The 18,919-nt window shown below is 38.7% G+C and overlaps 1 protein-coding gene across 1 annotated transcript in view; it reads left to right on the forward strand.

Annotated features, from left to right (window-relative positions):
* The first annotated feature begins 2,286 nt into the window (after positions 1-2,286).
* Positions 2,287-18,919, forward strand: part of COL4A6 (collagen type IV alpha 6 chain) — a 102,010-nt gene continuing 85,377 nt past the window's right edge. Inside the window, exons 1-2 of the mRNA XM_009275361.1 lie at positions 2,287-2,586; positions 4,888-4,971. Of these exons, the coding sequence (XP_009273636.1) occupies positions 2,287-2,586; positions 4,888-4,971 (384 nt within the window). The remainder of the gene's footprint in view (positions 2,587-4,887; positions 4,972-18,919) is intronic.

Consider the following 18,919-nt stretch of genomic DNA (forward strand, 5'->3'; position numbering starts at 1 on the left):
CATGATTAATTTTATTCTCACCTGTTCAATATTTCACTGCCAAACAAATCCCAGCAACTGCTTTCATACAGTCTAACTGGCAAGACTATTTCTTGCCAGTTATTTATTTCTGCTCTGTGACGCCTTGTGTTAGGAAGAATTACTGAATTCTTTTGCTGCATCATGTTGTGCTATCTTTGATGGGTCACACTGTCATTTCTGAGTGCAGAGATTGTGATTCCTGGCTTATTTTTTTCAAGGATTTTTAGCCTTGAAGAACTTCTTTCATGTCAGTAAGGCAACTATGTATTAACACATGCATAGCAAAGTAGAATCTGCTGATTTCAGAGGGAGGAGTTGAACATGTGGATAAGTGTTATCAGAATTGGGCTCTAAATTCTGTAATACAACAACTAAAAGTATAATAGACAAAGAAAATGTTTTAATGAATTTAATTCCTAATAGCCATGAAGGGTAAAAAGAGATTAACACAGGAGCGTTATGTAGCTCATGAAGTAAACAGAGATATTATGTTTCACTAGTTTTTTTTCTGTGAAATTGTACAAGGGTGTCTGAATGTCTGGTACTGTAAATATAATTTCCTTATTAGTCATCAGCAGATAATAGGATCCTGAACTATATGAAAGATGTTTATTTGAAGATTCCAGAAGTTTTCATTATGCTCCTTTTCCAGCTTTTGATTATGAAGTTTCTTGTTAGGATTTTGCTCTGGACTGGAGCAGTCCTTAACTGGAGTTGGGAAATTACTGGAAATGAGTCTGGGGAAAAAATTTTCATCCCTGCCATATCTCTTTATGCAAGTCTGAGATTCTTTCACTTTCTATTTTATCGTCATCATCTTTTTTTTTTGTCATCATCTTTTTTTCTTCTTTTGTCATGGGCATGCTCTTTTTTCAGTGTACTTTACATCTTCCAATTTTGCATGCTGGCATTCCTTAGAATCCATTCTTCTCTAAAAGTTTCCAATTTTCCCATTACCGCCACTGCTACTTTAACTTCCTCATGTTAAAGATGATGGTTTTAACCTTTCTGCTGTCCTTTCCCGAAACGTGCCCTCATCACATTCCTCTGCTGGCTTGTGGGTTCACCCTCCTAGCTGATTGAAATCATTGTCTTCAGCTGACAGATTTCAAGGCTTCTGCAATTGACCCTTTGATACGGAGCAGAAGTTTTGAGGCAAAATTGGGTCCCAGCTCATGCATCTGAGCTGTGCTTCCTGGAAATCTCCCACTGAAGTCTTGTGTTAGTTGCTTTACTCCTGCCTGTGCTGCAGGTACAATTTTCTTTGGATTTGCAGGCAAGGCCTTCAAGATCGTTTGCAGCTATCTGTGGTCCTGTGTGTTGCTCTAGAGAAGCTGGAATGAACGTGAGTCTGGGACACCTCTTATGGCATCACAGCTGTTAGGTTTCTTTACTCTCTTTGGCTCCACTCCAGAACAAGCTGAAGTCAATGGAAAGATTCAAATGGCACTCCATCTGAACGAATCAACTGTGCATAAATGCTTGATGTGGAGGTACACCAGAAGCAGGAGAGGAAAATTGTTCTTACACTGACTTTTGTTTGAGTATCTCTTAAAAATAGTTTCTCACTCGTATCAATACTTCTTAAATAAAATGGTTTTTCCTACATTGAAATGTTAGTGATTCTTATGTAAGGCTGAAATAATTAAAATCAGTATGTATGTTACTCAGTTTATATTATGGCTATTTAAATCTCAGAGAATATATATTTTTTTAACAGTGCTACTATTTTATGTTTACGTTTTCTGTTTTGAAAACCTTGGTCTACTTCTAGCCAATGAAATTAAAATAGTTCAGTTAATTTCTGTTATAATGGTGGCGCTTACCACTATAACTAGTCTCCTTATTTCTTTAATTCTTATTGTTTCGGAGGAGCCGTATTCATCAATCTGAAATATATCTCAGAGCAGTTGGAAAAATCTCTTCCCTGAATACATACACAGAACCAGTATGAAGGGCCCATGCTTACACGTTCAGATTACAATCTATAAATGTTCGAATGACCTATGCATTCATACATTTGAATGGAAAACTGTATTAAACCTTTTCAGAAGAGAACACTGTGGTCTAGAATCTTATATGCAGCCTTTAGACTTGCATTCATAAATATTATGCACATGGCTGTTTGCTATTTAAGTAGCCTCGGAGTGTCTGATGTCAGTTACTTCCCCTAAATAAAATACTTCGGACATGTAACACCTGGTTTGGAGCCAACTGGCTTTGGTTTGCATCCTTTCCAAATGCTTTCATTCACAAGTGAGCAAAATGACTCCTCATGCTGTGAAAAGGAACGTAGAAATACATAGTGAACGCAATTTTACACAAAATAAGGACATATTTTCGGGTTTTAATAAACCTCAGTCAGAGTTTGATCCAGTTCCTGATAAATTCAATGGAAAGATTCCTTTTGACTTCAGTGAGATTTTGACTAGAACCGTATTTGCTAACCACAGCACTGTGGGGAGCAGCACGAGCAGCGGGGATGGAAAGAATCATTGCTTTTTGTCCAGTCCTCTGCCGCTGGGAAGGACCCGATTGCCACCAGAGATGGGGGATTCTAAGAAGGTGAGCTTCAGTGCTCTGAGGCAGCAACTGTCACAAGGCAGTGACCTTAGAGGAATCCAGACCTGCGATGAAATAAAGTTTCTTTGCCATTGCTCACTCTTAGGAGGCAAGCAGAATTAACAGAACCATAGAACCCAAAGGCTCATGCAAATGACTGTTGGAAGAAAGAATAATCTGGAGAAAAAATTAATTGGAAGTTGAAATCTTTGAAGAATTTAAGATTGAATAAATGTCTGGGAAGGCATAATCTCATTACCTGGAGGCACAAAGCTATCTGCTAAGAGTGTAAATATAAGGTTACGTGTCAGGAATAGAGGTATACATTGGCTAGCAGCGAGTCCAAATTTCCACTGCAAAATATGCATATAATCATGGCAAAAGGTGTGTCTTGGTGCACTTCACTCTTAAGCCATCTTAGAACCAGATCCTAAAGTCTTAATAATACGTGTGGTCAGAAATGACCTCTCAGCAGTGTGTCTGTTAAGACAGGGACCAGTTCTTATGTACTGAGCCCTTGCCAATGTACACTGCAGACTCAAGTTCATGCTGATCATTCCTGTCTGAGCAGACAATTTGGAGATACTCTTACAGCTTATTATATAACCTCTAGGTACAATTTTTCTGCTCGTCTTTGTTTGTTTTATTTTTACCTTTACAGCGTTAAGCTTACTTTTATTTCCTGCTGCCTACGATCAGAATTGCCTGCATTGTGTTTCCTGTTGTGGTGCTTCTCTTGCGATGTATCACTCTTTCTCTGTTCTGCTCAAGTATTGTGTTAGATCCTACCATAGGTTGTTAATGAGTAGTCCAAAAGGCCCATATCTAATGGGATCTCATCTGAACAAGATTGCCAAAAAGTCTGCAAAAATACTGTTTGCTTGGGTTTTTTTTATACTTGATGCCTCTTAGAATTGCTTCAAGGTTGTTATGACTATTTTGCAGCAAGAAATAATGCTCCCTTCAGGCTAGGGAAGTGTGGGAGGTTGGATTTAAGGTTAGTATCTGTTCATTCTATGCTGCCTTAAAAAGAGGTGTTTAATTTAGCAAAACAGTGTGAACGACAGGGTGTATAGAGGTTTTTTTATTTACCTTTAGCAGAAAACTTACCAAGTGATGTCAGACTAGTTACTTTCTTTGAGAAAGCTGATGCAAAGAAGTTCAAAAGTACATGGGAAACTTGCATGAATTGCCTTTCATTTTTCACGTTCCTCACTGACAGATGTCAGGAAATTTTAAAGGCTTTAAAAATATTTTCTGTGAATGCTTTTATTAAGGAAATGTTCAGTTCCAGTCTGAACTTGTTTCAGAACTTAGTTTGGTCACCTTGATATGAGGAGCTTAAATGTTTATTCCATTCAGAGTTCCAAAACCTAGGGACTGTACCTGAGCATACTTGACAGTGAAAGAGTGTTTCCTTAGAGAGGGGTGTTCTTAGTGAGTGGCTAAATTACAACGCTAAATTGAACTTTTTTTCCAGGACTTTTACGGTGTTGTCAATAGTGTTGCAGGGCTTTTGGCAGCCCAGTATTTTGAGCCTGTTGAGTGTGGGAGGGAGTGGGTCAAACTCTCTGAACTAAATTCCTGTAGTTGACTTCCATGTACTGTCACAATCTGTGTTAGCTGGGAATTAAGTTCGTGATATAGGGAATTCAGATTTACATAAATATTATAAGTATCCTTGGAATAACTAATGCTAATGCAGCAAATTCAGAATATATTTTCAGATTAAATCCAAATCCACGGTGGTTTCCTACCACCTTCCTTGCACATCTATTCTTAGTTAAAAATGCCACCTTCTCTCATCCAGGAGTTTCTCTGTTCTTATGGCTCAGGGAGTACAGCTTCTTGTTCTTGCAAGGATCACAAAGTTAAATTTGTCTTGGTAGCTCTCATTGATGTAGAGATACCTGGGTATGCAGGATGGCTGAGGCACAAGTTCTAATTACTGATTGTGATCCTAGTCTAATAGTGTACTGAGTATCTCAAAACATCATCTAGTCTTACAGGTTTTGGTAGCTCTAGAAAGCACTCATCACCTTGCAGAGTAGCACCAATTTGTGTAGAATCACATGTCCTCAAAGGATTTCTAAACCAACTTTTTCTGTCTATTTGGTGATTCTGAAAATGACCCAATTATGGTTAAAATGTAACTATATTTTGCCACTTACTTCCCAGCAAATTCACACGATAAATGTAATGTAGGTGAAAAATGCTGAAACAAAGCATTTTAATTGAAGATGATCTTCAGCTGACAAATAGTTATGACACTCAATTTTCTTCTTTCTTTCTTTTTTTTAATAGGGTGGAAAGAAGTATTACAGCGGGCCATGTGCAGGCCGTGATTGCAGCGCTGGATGCAAATGTTTTCCAGAGAAGGGTGCGCGGGTGAGTTTGTTTTCACTAATACAACTAGTCTTTGTGTCTCTTATCAATCTTTTTATAAATAAATAAATAAACCCCAAGTTAGTGTGTGTAATTCTCAATCTAATGACCTCATGAAACAAGAGAAATGATGAAGACCAGCTGCATTTCAAATGTCCCTGGCCAAGATTTCAAAAGCTGTTCTAAAGGTTTACAAATGGCTAGCTTTGCAATGAGTCTTCAGTGGAATCTCATTTCTTTATGTGGTATGAGCCCTAGTTCAAAAAAGTCAGATTTTTTTAAGTAGATAACAACAATTAAAAAGGAAAATCAAAGTAGTGTGGGCTTCCAGTACAGATTTTGCCCAGTCCTTACTGTAATAGCTTCTATTTGTTTGTGGAAGTGTTTTTGACTTTAGTGTTTATTTGCGAAGGAACAAGACTGAATGAATCTAAGCATTTCCCTTTGAGAAAGTCTTTTGTTTAGCTAAAGCCCCTCTCTGAAGTCTGCGTTTGAAGCAACCAAATGTTTAAGCAAGTTTTCTGTAAAAATCTTTAATTTCTTTTGATTGTATGAAAGGGTTATAACTTTTATCTTGATGCAGCTGGTTATTTCCTATCTTAGGGTAATGCAGAGCTGCTGACTTCACTCTGCCTTCAATTACAATGTTAATTTTTGTCCAGACACTATCTACTTAATATTTTCTTTTAAGGTCTCTAAAGTATTTTAGCACATATCAAAATGAATCTTACAGATTTTGCTTACGGAGATGAAAGGAGGAAAGAGCTGCATTGTAGTTACTTGAAGAATTAACTTGTAAGGGCTTAAGGAGAAGGGAAATACTACTAGTTGTCTTGTTTAATAAAGCAGTTATTCTTGCTGAAATCATATTGAAAAGTCATCCTCTGAGGGAAAACAAAAGAAATTAAGTCTTATTTAAACACTAGCAATCCTGATTTTTTTTTTCCTGTGTATTTCAGTGACACAGTATGGGTAAATTCAAGGTATCACTTTCTGGGACTGAACTTAAGAAAATGTTGCTATTTAGAAATGATCGTCCATTTATCGTCCAATGGATACCATTTAAGCATGGGCTTAAATGTTTCCCTAATTGCAGACAGACTTGAGCATGAATTCTTAATTGATAACTGATGATGTGTTTGCTCTAGAAGTATAAAAATTCTTTCAAATCATCATGTGGCAGGGTGAAAACATGTCTAAACAGATAAGTGGAAGAACTTCGCAAGGAAGTTCTCAACATAACCTAGAATATGAGCTAAAGCCAATTGCTCAACACCTTTTGTGATTAGATACAGTAAGGGACAGACCTAGTTTGGTTCTGGAACACAATATCCTGTAAATGCTTTGACCTATAGATAGCAATGAGCATCATTCTTCTGTCTCTTTACATTCCCGGGGTTCAACTTGATTGTTTGAACTGGCCACAACACTGTTGACCTTGCAGTTTGAGCTCTTGGCATCTCTTTTGTTAAGATGTCACAAAGATTTTAGGCTGTTTTCATAGCTGACCTGAGAACTCATTTGGCTTTTAGCTTGTTTCTTATGTGACCTGTATCGGTAGGCATTTTCAGTCCTTTAAACACGTGTTCCATCCTACTGAGACCTGTCCGTGGAGTAAACTGTCTGCTAGAAGTGGTAATCTTTCCCTTTTACAACACTACTTCCATCAAGCCATACTGAGCCCTGCTGACACCTTCTTGGACATCTGCAGGCAGCTACTGGAGTCCTGCCATGCCAGAGGATAAGGAGGTGACTGGCTGAACTGGGAAAGGGGATGGTGTGATTATGTATCCTACAGCACAGCTTGTCTCTTGGAGGAGACTGTACAGCCTGAGGCTAATTCCTTGGCTTCCTGCCTAGCTTCTCCTCCAATGCTGCAAAACCTTTAAGTTCAGAACAGGCAAATGGGAGATGGGACTTTGCCAATGCCCTGAATCCATATTTTGTTTAAAAAAAAAAAAGTTTCAGCTGTCAATTTTACACAATTAACCAGATCAGAATAAAGCTAAGCTTTCTTTTTAAAAGAAAGAAATGGCTAAAAAGCACAAAAAAAAAGACAATAAGCTGACAGCTCAATGAAAATAATATAGGCAGTGTCCTTAAATGTCCTTCCCCCTGGGTGCAATTCTGATCAGATCAAGCTGTGATGAACTTGTTTCTGACCAGATACTTTAAAAAATTTATTTAGGCAATAAAAATGTCAAAAGTGCCTAAGACCCACTGCCTAACTGGTGAAAGATATTTCTAGAAATGGGATGTAGGCATGTAGAACCCCCATGTCCCCATGTTCTTGTTTTTGCTATAGACTGTTAGTGCATGTGCAAGATATTAAAAAAAAAAAAAAAAAAAAAGAGAACAAGTGTAACCTCCTTATCTTTAAGACGGAGCTTGGTAGAAGACTGATCTCTATAGAGTGAGTCAGCTCTTTGTGGAATAGATTGGGATTCTTTTTAGAAGGAAGGGTGGTACTGTGTTTGTCTAGCAGCCACTTAGGGAATTCTAACAGAGTGATAAGGCATGTAGCAGCAGGAGAAGCCCACCAAACTGATTTTGGCCAGTTACAAGTCTAGGAATTCTGGATATGGTTGTTCAGTTCCCCTAAACTGCATTGTTAGAACTTACACTGACTTTAATATGAAATCTAACATAATGCTGTGCAAAGAAAAAGCCAGGTAGCATCACAGAGAATATGAGAGCCCCTACCTACAGCTGGAGTCCCTAGATGAATGTGTGGGACTTCTAAATCTCTATGTCCCTACTCCCGTTCTTCTGGCCAGCTGAGATACCAGCTATCAAACTAGTACAACAAGGCAATTTTAAAAGGAAGTCTGCTGTGATAGTGGAGGTACCCAAATGTACTCCGGTGCATGCAATCTTTTTGGGAAGGGAGACAGTCTGAACACAAACTTACACCTATTGAACCCACTTCTGCATACAAGTCTTACATACAGTCCTCTTTCAGAACAACAACTGATGGGTAGAAAAAGCGCTTTATGTTAAACTATGAAGCACAAGAGGGAAGTTGGAAAAAGCAACCTTATTAAATTATAATGTGAGGAAGTGAATGTAAATTCTGATGCTAGTCTCTTTCTAGTGAAAGGCTGAATTTCTAATATGTATAGTTCCAGTGTAGGTGAGCGATCTACAGCTAGAACATTTTTGTCAGAAGAAATTATTGTGTTTAATTGTTTTTCAGTCCCCTTTCTCACTGTTTAATCCACAGTTTATGGGCAGGGATAATGCCCTTTGAAAATGTCATGCTGTATTGATGGCTGTCTTGCTAAGAAATGCACTGCAGATAAGTCAGCAGTAAGCAGGAGGGCATTTTCCCTATTTGTAGAGTTTCAAGAAACACTACATGGTAGACGGCCTGCACCATTTCATCTCTGCAGCTCATTTTGCATTTTTTTATGATGGTGTTGGCTTTTTTGTTTTTATATACTGTCATCTACTTTCAAACACTCACAAAGATAAACTAGCAGACACAGTCCTAGTTGCATGTATACCTTCTCCTGATGCCTGTTCACTTATCTGGGAATTTATAACAATATTAGGGTTTGTTTTAAACTTTGCTCAACATGTGCTGGAGCTTTTCAGCTGATATTAATCTTTCATTTTTTCATTCTAAGTCCTGTCCTCACCTCCCGCACCAAAAAAAGAATTAGAAGGGAAAAAAAATTTAGAAATTGTTTCCAAGGCTCCGCAAATTACTCAGCAGAGACTGTCTCAAGCAGCTTTTACAGCTTAGAATTGCTGTAAATTGGGAGAACTTGATGTTACCAATTATATTTCTTTTTTTCTTGTGATATGTGATCATGTCAAATAATGCGTATTTGTTACACAACATGTGTTCTTTAAAGCCCATTAAAATATGATGATATGATCAATTAGAAAACTATTAATGGCATTATAGAACCTCTTTCCTGTCTCTGAAAAAATCCACACAGAGGCTATTTCTAGCAACTGGTGTGGTTGGAAAGGAGCGTGTCTGTAGAATGAGGCAGTTGGTTCTGAGGACATGATGGACACTTTACACTAAATCGAGTCTGGTCCCATGAAGTGAAGGACCACTGGAGTGCATCAGATATGCCGTGGAGCCCATCTCCTGACCTAGCCTCACTCAAAAAAAATCCTATTTATGTACTCCAAGACTACACTGCAATGTGAAGCAAAGCACAGTAAGTAGGAGAGATTGAGTAAGACTGAGAGATTTTGCTCAAAAATGTAGTCACTATCTGAATTAAAGGCTAATGTACCCCGAGATACGTGAGATTCCACAGGTTTTCTCTGAAGTTAAAAAGATGATAGTAAATGTAGTGTGAATTATCTGTGGGCAATCAAAGGGTTTTTGATAGAATTACTGCAGATCAAACAAGCTAGAAAAGATAGACAGATCCTCAACATCCATGCACGGAACAGCGTAACCTGAGGTCAGAACTTTGGATGATTTAATCTAATTGTTATCTAGCATAAACTAATGTCGCATTGGCAAGAGATCTTAGATTAACTTTTGTCTGGAACTAATCCCCTCAACTTAATACTGGGTGTACAAAGTGCCTCTCGTGATAATTAGTTGAAGATTGGTTGACATTTCTTTGCTATGAAATTGTAATAATTACAACTTGTATTTTTTAATAATGTTTGCTGAATTTTGCTTTGGCTGGTTAAACACTCTAATTGGAACAGTTTAGGGATTTCCTGAAGAAACACAATTTCTTTGGAAGTGTCGACTCAACAAAATGAATTTTTCTTGCAGAAGTGTTTTACACAAACATATTTGCTGGAGACAAAATTCTGTTAAGCTGTTGGTTCAAACTTCTCTCTGTTTCTATGTGGCTTCCTACTGCCTGGCTTGACAAGCACTGTAGGACATAGTGATGCCATTTTGATATCTGTGGCCTGCAGGTTGGCCCGCCATACCAATTAAAATCAAATCAGACTATGAGATGTTGAGATTTCCTTCAAACTGACAATGCCAAGATATGACCAGTTCTAAATGTTGTCCTAGTGTACTAACCATGGATAATCGGCCTGCTAGAGGTAATACTGGGATCATTATATAGTGATTTTTATAAAGATCTTTTCACATCTGAGAGAAGGAGGGATTATTGCATTATAGTAGTTCTTGAGAAAAGTTGGCCATTTAACAGTGGTCGTAATCGCTGGTTCTTGTAGTATGTTTAAGCTTGGTCAAGCAAGACAGTACGCAGTAGCAAATACCACTAAATTCATATACAGGAACATGGAATCAGTTCTCTAGTTAGTGTGAGCTCAGAAAAGGAGGTTAGATAATTCAGGTGGGAACGAAATGTTGCTTAATTCTAGAGTGAGTTGTTCATCATCCAGTTTAAAACAATCTGTGAAGCCATGCTTCCTGGCTTTCTCTCCTTGCTACCTACACCCAAAGATTTCTCTCCGGGATCCTTCCTCTTAGAATAAGTATGATCCTTCCTCTTAGAATAAGTACAGCCGATTGTTTTTTCCTGTTGCAAAAGAACCCAAAAGTTTGGACTAGACTACATGTATGTTTTGCCATAATTTCTGATTTCACTTCCAGGCTTCTCCAAGCCTGGTAGGTTCTTCCTTTCCACTTGCATTGTAGGCAACTTCCAGTCCAGCTACTGTGCTGTGGTCCCTGAAAATACTTTGTTAAAATCTTGTATCCAGACCTCAGGGGCTCGGGTCTGGTAGACATGCTAGGCTTCAGTACTTTTCCCTTCTTTGGCTTTCACAATTCCTCTGTTCTATTTTTCTGTTTATTCATTCACTGTCTCAATAGAGTGAGTTGTTTTTCTTTTCTCTCCCTCTGCTATCAGCTGTACATCCCACCAAACCTGTACAAATGTCCTTTTAAATATCTCACTGTCACCTTAGTGGCTTCTCACCTTAGTGCCAGAAGCCAATGTCCTGTTTTTAACTAAGTCCTCCTTTTCCTCGTGTTCTCTTTGCTGTTGTCAACACCAGCATCTTTTCGGTCAATCAGCTGTCTTAGATGCTGTCCTTGACTTGTCTCGTCCTGTCAGGTTATAACCAATTTCTGACATTCTCTACAATATCTCTAACTCCATTTCCTTCCTGTCTACACATCAACAATTCATGTCGCTTTCTTCTGGCTACAGCAGAAAAAGCTCTAGTCTCCTTTCTGACTGGTGTCTGGAAATGCTGCTTGTAAACTATTGGCCTGACGTGGTTTTCTGTGTTTCATATCTTTCTGTCTTTTTATTGTCTTTTCATCATATCTGAAGATGAAAGATCTTGGACTTTTGCATATGTCTACCTCATGTAAGAGACTTCATCAGCCTGTCCAATCTCTCTCCTTTCCTCATCCTTCTTTCTATACCAGCTGATGGTGTGATATCTTAGGTTGAACTCTTAAGGTGGACTGGCTGCAGTGTAACTGAATGTGCACAGCAGCTTAGGAAGGCAGGCAGGCTGCTGTCTACCAAGGCTTCTGAGCACTAGCAATCAGCCAGCAGCCAGACCCTTCTCCTCCAAATGTGAATGTAAGGGCTATACTTTGTTTTAAATTATTTTGATGTGTTGCAGTTTTGACAATATTGCAATACTTTCACCCTTAGTAAATACTGGTCATGGAATATATGTAAATGATGTCTAATTCTTGTTCAAATCCCCTTCTGGTTAAACAAATAAAATGCCATCATTTGATTTGGGAAGAGGATTACCTATAACCTTGAAAAATGTTGACCATCTGTTCGCTGTCATTAAGAAGTTTTGGCAATATTTTGAGAGAAAATGAGGTAATAGTTAAGTCAAACAACTTACGTGCCAGCTGCTTTTTTAACAACTGCCAAGATTTTTTTTTTTTTTGAAGTAATAAAACTAACTTTGCCAAATGCGGCATTAAGTAATTATTGTACATGTCCTCCTGACCCAACCTAAATACATTGAGCCTAGCTCTCTAATGAGAACCACACCATATACTGACTAAAACAACATAAATAAAACAGATATCATTGCATTTGAAAGTATCCCTTATGCAATGGGTATCAAGACCAAACCTGTTCATATGTACAGTCTTACATCATCTCTCATAATCTCAAGCACGTTTATGAAGACTTCTTGAGGGGACAGGCACCCACCTTATCTTACTTACAGACGTTGTAGAATTCAGTAATGGTGAACAACTGTATTTAAGGAGGCTAACCAAGGAGTCTCTGGTAGCAAATCATGTTTCCATGATTTGTTTTGCCGTTTGGCCGAAAGGACGTGTGCACTAAATGAGGCTAAATATATTTTAGGAAACATATCCCATTAAGAAGATTTCCACAGCTTTGGAAATCGACCAGAAACCGTAGCATTGCTGTATCACCAGGGTGGCTGAGGTGACTCTGTGACCTGAAACTGTTTCTAAATCTGCCTGCAAGGGCAGTGTATTTTGTAATTGCAGTGGGGGCCTGTGTTTACTTTTGAAATCAGCCAGAACATGGGTCCTCAAACTGTGCTCCATAGAGCACTTCCAGATGGTTTGGAAAAGCCCAGCAAAGAAGTATCTGTCACTGTTCAAGTAATTGTGCTTCATGTGAGTTGTAACCCAGGATTTTAAAGTCTTTCCAGTGTTTTTGGAGCAAATGGAGCATTTAAAAAGCTCCTTGCTGCATCCTACAATGCTGTGAGTTGTCTTAGCTTGAGAAGAAGTTATGTAGTCTCAGTATACCATGTGAATGTCTTTTCTATTTCTCCCATCGAGCCTGACAAAAGTCTCTCGTTTTCTCAAACGGAGGCTCTCAAAAGTGAGGTGTTACTGCTACAGATTTAAGCTGAGATGACTACTGAAAGTCACGTGGTCAGCTGGTGGCAGAGTCAGATTGCTCTGCCATGTACTGTGATATGTCCTTCTCATCTGAAGACACAGCAAACCATGATTCTCTCTGTTCTCATGCTGGTATTGTGAGCTGAGGGTGCAGGCCTGTTGCCCTGAGAGTAGATACTTTATAATTTCTTGCTTATACAAGCTGCCACAGCTACCATTGGTAATCTGTGTGGGTAAAGTACTGTTCACCTTGAAGCCAATGCCATCACTCCCACTGATTTCATTTTATGTATGTAGACAGATGGGAAGACAGAACCAGACTAGCCTTCTCCCTCCCTCTTTGGAGCCTTGCCACGACTGCCCTTCTGTTCTAGCTTTGTATCTGTGGCACTTCCTCCAAGACCAAAAATGACAAGTTGTGCTACAGATTTGATCTGTATTAGGAAAAACTTCTTCACCGAAAGGGTTGTCAAGCATTGGAACAGGCTGCCCAGGGAAATGGTGGAATCACCATCCCTGGAGGTATGTAAAAGCTGTGTAGATGTGGTGCTTAGGGACGTGGTTTAGGGGTGGACTTGGCCGTGCTAGGTTGACGGTTGGACTCGATGATCTTAAAGGTCTTTTCCAACCTAAATGATTCTATGATTCTATGACAAACCAGAGAGTTCAACAACAGTTTCCTAGTAACCCCCCCTGCTTCCTAAATACTGGAGAGTAAAAACATCCCTGTATCCAAATTTTTTCTTTACAAAAGTTGTTAAGTCTTTCTTGGCTATAGAATGGAGTGTTTGATGAATCTGTGATGTTTTACTTGCTATATAACTCCTTAGAACAGGACTAACATCAACCCTTCAGTTTCTCTTGTTCATTTGTTTATTCACAGTAGGTGAAGAGTTGTAAATGTTCTTAAAATTATTTTCTGTCAGCCACTTCACCTTGCAGTCAGAAAGACAACTAAGAATTCCTGTAGGAAGAAAAACTCTGGTGTCCTGCCCAGGACAGGAAAAGCAAATGTTAACGTGAGTCTTTGGAACATATGAATGTCTAGTTGGACTTTTGCTTAACAGAAGCTGTAGGATTTTGTCTGATTATTCCTGCAATGATGTCTCAGTTGAAAAGAGGTGATTAGTGCCCTCTTACATCTGAGATATGGCACAAGACTTTGCCTTTCCTCTCCAAGCAGTTAACAGACAAGAAGGGGTAACAGATCCTGCCTTGAAATTACGCAATTGGCATTTTCTTCCATCACATTCTGTATCATTCATGTATGGGATTTGCCACCTAGACTGTGTCTTAGTAGCCATTTTCTCCAGGTTAAGTTCTCTTCAATACCTCGTTTTCTTCGTACCTCTCTCCTTTCACCCCATCTCAAAACTTGCCCATCTTCTAATTAAGTGTGATTGTTTCAGAATATTCCTACTACTAATTATTTTTTTAGGCTTCTTAAAATGAGAAGAGGTGACCTTTGCAGAAACGAGTCTTTTTTAAAGGTTTCCGTTGGCAGTAAGTGAAAGCTATGACAGAGACTTTCAGTGTGATCTCTTGAGTAAGTCAGCCTCTCAGAAACAGAAGGATCGCAGAACCAATCTATGAGCAAGGCCCAGTTCTAAGAGATTTGGCCGACAGTCAGGTTAGGAGCCAATTCATGAGCCAGGAAAACAGCCGACAGCAGGGATTACTACAAAGAAAACTTAATTAGGCAACAGATAGGCAGGAAGTACGCCAGTCATGGAGCCTGCAGCCAGATAGAGCACACAATGGAGATGGTTAACCAGGCAAAACTCTGTTTGTAGTGGCAAAAGAGGCTGTAGTGCCAATTAGTTGGCAGTAAAGCCAAATGCATGGGTTCCCCAGGCTAGCTGTCAATTCCTGTTTTCTGGGAAAAATGTGCAGTATTTTTGGTGTGAATCTCGCCTTTTCCTGATAGGAACTCATGGATTTCAGAAGATAGGAGAACATCCTGGCATTTCTCAGCTTTCCGTGGTGAGTGAGGTTGAAAAGCTGTTTAGAGATAGTTTCCCTGCTTCAGAAGAGAAAAGGACACGTATATCTACAGCAAAAAACAGTAGGACCTGCGAAGTAACTGTTGGTTAATGCTTCTTTTTTACTCTGGTATATAACACCTCTTGTGCCTTTAATGGAAATAACCAGGCATTCTCTGAGTTTGGAAAAGGTAATACAAGAAGAAAAAAAAGAAAGGGAGTCTGAATCACAATGCCATGTATGCATTATTGGTGAAAACAAGTTTATTTCAAAATTAGTTTTTATTGCTTAGAATCATCTGGAGGATTCTGGAGCGTGTTACCTGTTCCCTCTGTATGACAGAGTCTGGTAAGTTTAAAACAAAAGATGAGTTCCTCAATGGGCTATTTTGTCTGTGAGTAGGTGGGAATTACTCCAGGGTCATGGAAAAATGAGAGGGAACAGTTTGCTCGTCATCTGAGCGGTGAAAAAGAGTCAATGATTTTGGGAAATAAAAAAGAACTGAAAATCTTAGTCTATGACTAAGCTTCATCAGCATTACAAAGGGTTATTAGAATAAATGCACGATTGGTACAAATAGGCTATAGCTTGTTCTTGAATGATAGGCAAGGAGAACAGGGAGAAGCTGTCTCCTTGTGAATGAGGAACGTGTATGCTTGCTGGTGTCCAGGAAAACGTCAGGGCTGACTCTCTAAACACTTGCTGGTGAAGAAAATGAAAGGAAAACCAGGGATTGTTATCACAATAGGCATCTCATGTAGGAGATCTGACCAAAAAGAAAAGGGACTGATGGCTTTATTTTAGACAAATAAAGGAGCATCCAAATAACAGAACATAGTGGGAATAAGAGATGAACGAATAGCATGCAGGATACAGAGTGGTCTGGCTGAGAATCTGGGTATAAGCGCAAATTGTATAAAAATAGCTGTAAAATGATGGAGCACATAGCCCTTAAGAAAGATGAGGGAGCAATGGGCAGGGATGGTGCATTCTGAGCTTGTATGTAGGAATGAGAGTGCAACATGGCTGAGGGGAAAATGGCAGTTTCTAAAAGATCCTGTATGAAAGACTCCCAAGTTTCTTAAGTGTGGAAAAAGAGAGATGCTGGTAAAACAAGATAACGAAAGAAGAATATCAACTTTTCCCTCCACCTAATTCTGCAAAAATAGGAGGAAAAACTCAGGTGTTTGCCAGTCTCCTTCTTTTAAGCTGTTGATTAGGGACATTTTAGCTGTTGCTCTCCAATAAGTCATAAATCCATTAGATAGATAGTTGTGAAAATATGCTTGTTCTAATGTTAAGCTGATTTTATGGGTGACATATTTCATTAGCTGTCTTTCCAATAAGTCATAAATCCATTAGATAGAACAAGCATATTTTCACAACTATCTAATGTTAAGCTGATTTTATGGGTGACATATTTCATACTCTTTGGCCTTCTGTGGAGTTGCCAACGTAGAAAACTTGGAGGGAAGGTGCAAACTGCGACAAGAAAGGGATACCTGAGTTGTACCAGGTATCTCATCCAGTTACTTGTTTTGGAAAAAGGAACAATTTAGTAGTCTGAAAAGTAGCCTAGATACAAATGTCCTTATTAATAATGGGTGATTTTTGAAAGATTTTTTTTGGTCTTTTTTTAAAAACAGCAGAGTGTTGCCAAAACTAATAAACAAAAAGTCAAAGTAATTTAAAAACGTCTGGTTTTAATCCATAATAAATACAGTACAAACGATGCACAACTTTTGAAGGACTATTAAAAAGAAATCTCTGGTTGTCTTTTAAAGCTTCTTGTACTTTTTTTTAAATGATCAAAGAAAGCTCTCTAATAAAATGACTCAGCATGTGCTGAATTCTCAGTGTACAGTAAATGAAGAAGTTTTTACTACCCAGTGTTAGCGCTAAGGGTGATGCAATTCTGCGCTTAATTTTGTCCTTCAAAGTTCTATAAAGCTGTTGTCTTTTAAGATAGTTCTCTTAGATTTGTGTTCGCATCCATCACATTCTGTTGGAACAGTATAGCAGAACTTGTTCTGCTGTTTAGTTGAGCTGTGTCATGTCCACGTGCTCCGGAAGCTGGGACATGTATTAGCACAGCGGCAAATGCGCTTCAACACCAAATTTGTTCTGCTCACATCTCTATTGCCCGACCAGCAACATCTGCCTGCTCGTGTGTCTGGGTATTTCCATTTCCTGTCAGGTTCCAAAAACGCAATCGAAATTTCTAAATGTGGAAAAAAATAACAAGTGCATCAGCTAGGATATTCCTGCCATAGCTATGTTTGCTGCAAACTGCTACACTTAGGGAATAGATTTTGGTGTAAAAGAACTGTAAGCTCTCGGATTATACGCACAGAGCCCGTGCTCTGCAAGGCAAAGTCACCATATATAGCATATTTTCAGGCTGTACCTGTGTGTTAGACATAATGAATGTAGGTCATAGAACCGAAGAAGTCTCTTGGATCTGGGCGTCCTGTCCCCCTATAGTTGCAAGATTCATAAACAATCCTGTTCAGTAAAGGGTTTGTTTTTTTTTTATAATGAATTTATTATTTGTAACTTGAACCCTTAACGGCAGTGATGGCTGGTTTGGATTGATGAACAATGACATCACTCTCAAAAGTGCAGAAGTTATAGGTTGTATACTTTGACAGATACTTCCTGGGAGATGTACAGCATACTAGCTCCCGATTATTTGGAGTGGTGCAGTAATGCTTACCCTCAGCCCTTCCTGTGAATCACAGTGCATGCTTTTCAGTAATCTTTTCATTGGAAACACTGTTTAATGTAGTTCCACAAATATATTGAGGACTGCTTACCCTATCATCATGGATCACACTCTGTGAACAGCTGTAATGTAAATCAGGATATTCTTATATGAGAAATACAGGTAACGGGTATTTTCTAGCAAATTTTTAAACAGGTTTTGTTTCTTCTTTGTGAAGCTTGATTTCCCTTGATACTTACTGTCTGTGTTGGCCATTCTCAACACCTACATGATGTTGTTGTGGCATTTCTTTTATTATGATGACTAATGACAGGATCCCAGCTGAGATGGGGGAAGTCCTGTAGTGCAGGGCAGTTACAAACATACAGTAGGAGACAGTTGGTGCTCCAAAGTGCTTTCACTCTGCGAGAATTACTTTAGTTATATGTTTTCTCAAGTTTTAATTAAGAAATCCGTTACTCAACTGTATTTTCAGGAAAGTAGGTGACTTTTGAAATAAAACACTAAAAATTTAGCTCACTGTACTCCTTAATAAGAGACCTCTAAAATAGTTAATTAATTCTTCTGGAATATATTTTCTCTCCAAACTTAGAGACATGTGAAAGAGAAGACAGCAGAAGAGGTTGTTCTTGTCTCATTTTAATTAGGGCATGTCTTCCTAACAGTACAAAATGTTTTTGGAGGATATCAACCTTTGGAATATCCTTAGCAGTGGAAATACAGCCCAGCCTGTCTCACAGCAAATTCAAAATAAATAAATAAAGACTGCATGCAAAATCAAGGCAGCAGGTGGTCATTCCCTGTATAACTCCAGCTGCACTTGAGCTGTAAATCCAAAAGCATTACAAAACTAGCAACAGGACACCCAGTGGTTCCTTGTAGGCTTGGATCAGTGTTCCTGGGACATTAAAGGAAATTTTCCTAAGATTTAATGTTTTCTCTTGAAACAATAAATGACATAAGTGTTATCTCCAGACTTTTTCCAGAGCAGTGAAGTAATTAAACTTCACTTGTTTTTCTAACATCAGGACTAAAACCTGAACTAATCTATTCTAACCATTCCCTTCTTTTTTTTATCAGCTGGAATGTGCGTTAACTCCTGAGAACATTTGGGTGAATAATAGTTCTGCTGACAGTGGCTTTATTTTGTGCACTGGGTGACAGAAAGCAGGCAGGGTTTCCTTCACAGTGTTAATGTAGGTGCTGTATTCTGCATTATTTGTTCTTGCACGAGCATGTGTCAGGTGTACCACATTTACATGTCTTTAGATTTATTTCATTTGATAAGACAATATCAGCTGTAAGCAGTGCCTTTGCTCTGTCGCATGCTTTTGCTGTTACTGGAATTATGAACTCTTCAGTCTATACTGAAGAGAGAAGCTGCGTTGCATTGGTGTTATTGAGGGATTCGCCATCAGCTGTAAGGAGGCCAGGATTTTAATTTTCAAACCTTTAAAGCAAATTGCTTTCAG

This window comes from Aptenodytes forsteri, unplaced genomic scaffold, assembly GCF_000699145.1.
Source record: "Aptenodytes forsteri isolate BGI_AS27 unplaced genomic scaffold, ASM69914v1 Scaffold143, whole genome shotgun sequence".
NCBI lineage: Eukaryota > Metazoa > Chordata > Aves > Sphenisciformes > Spheniscidae > Aptenodytes > Aptenodytes forsteri.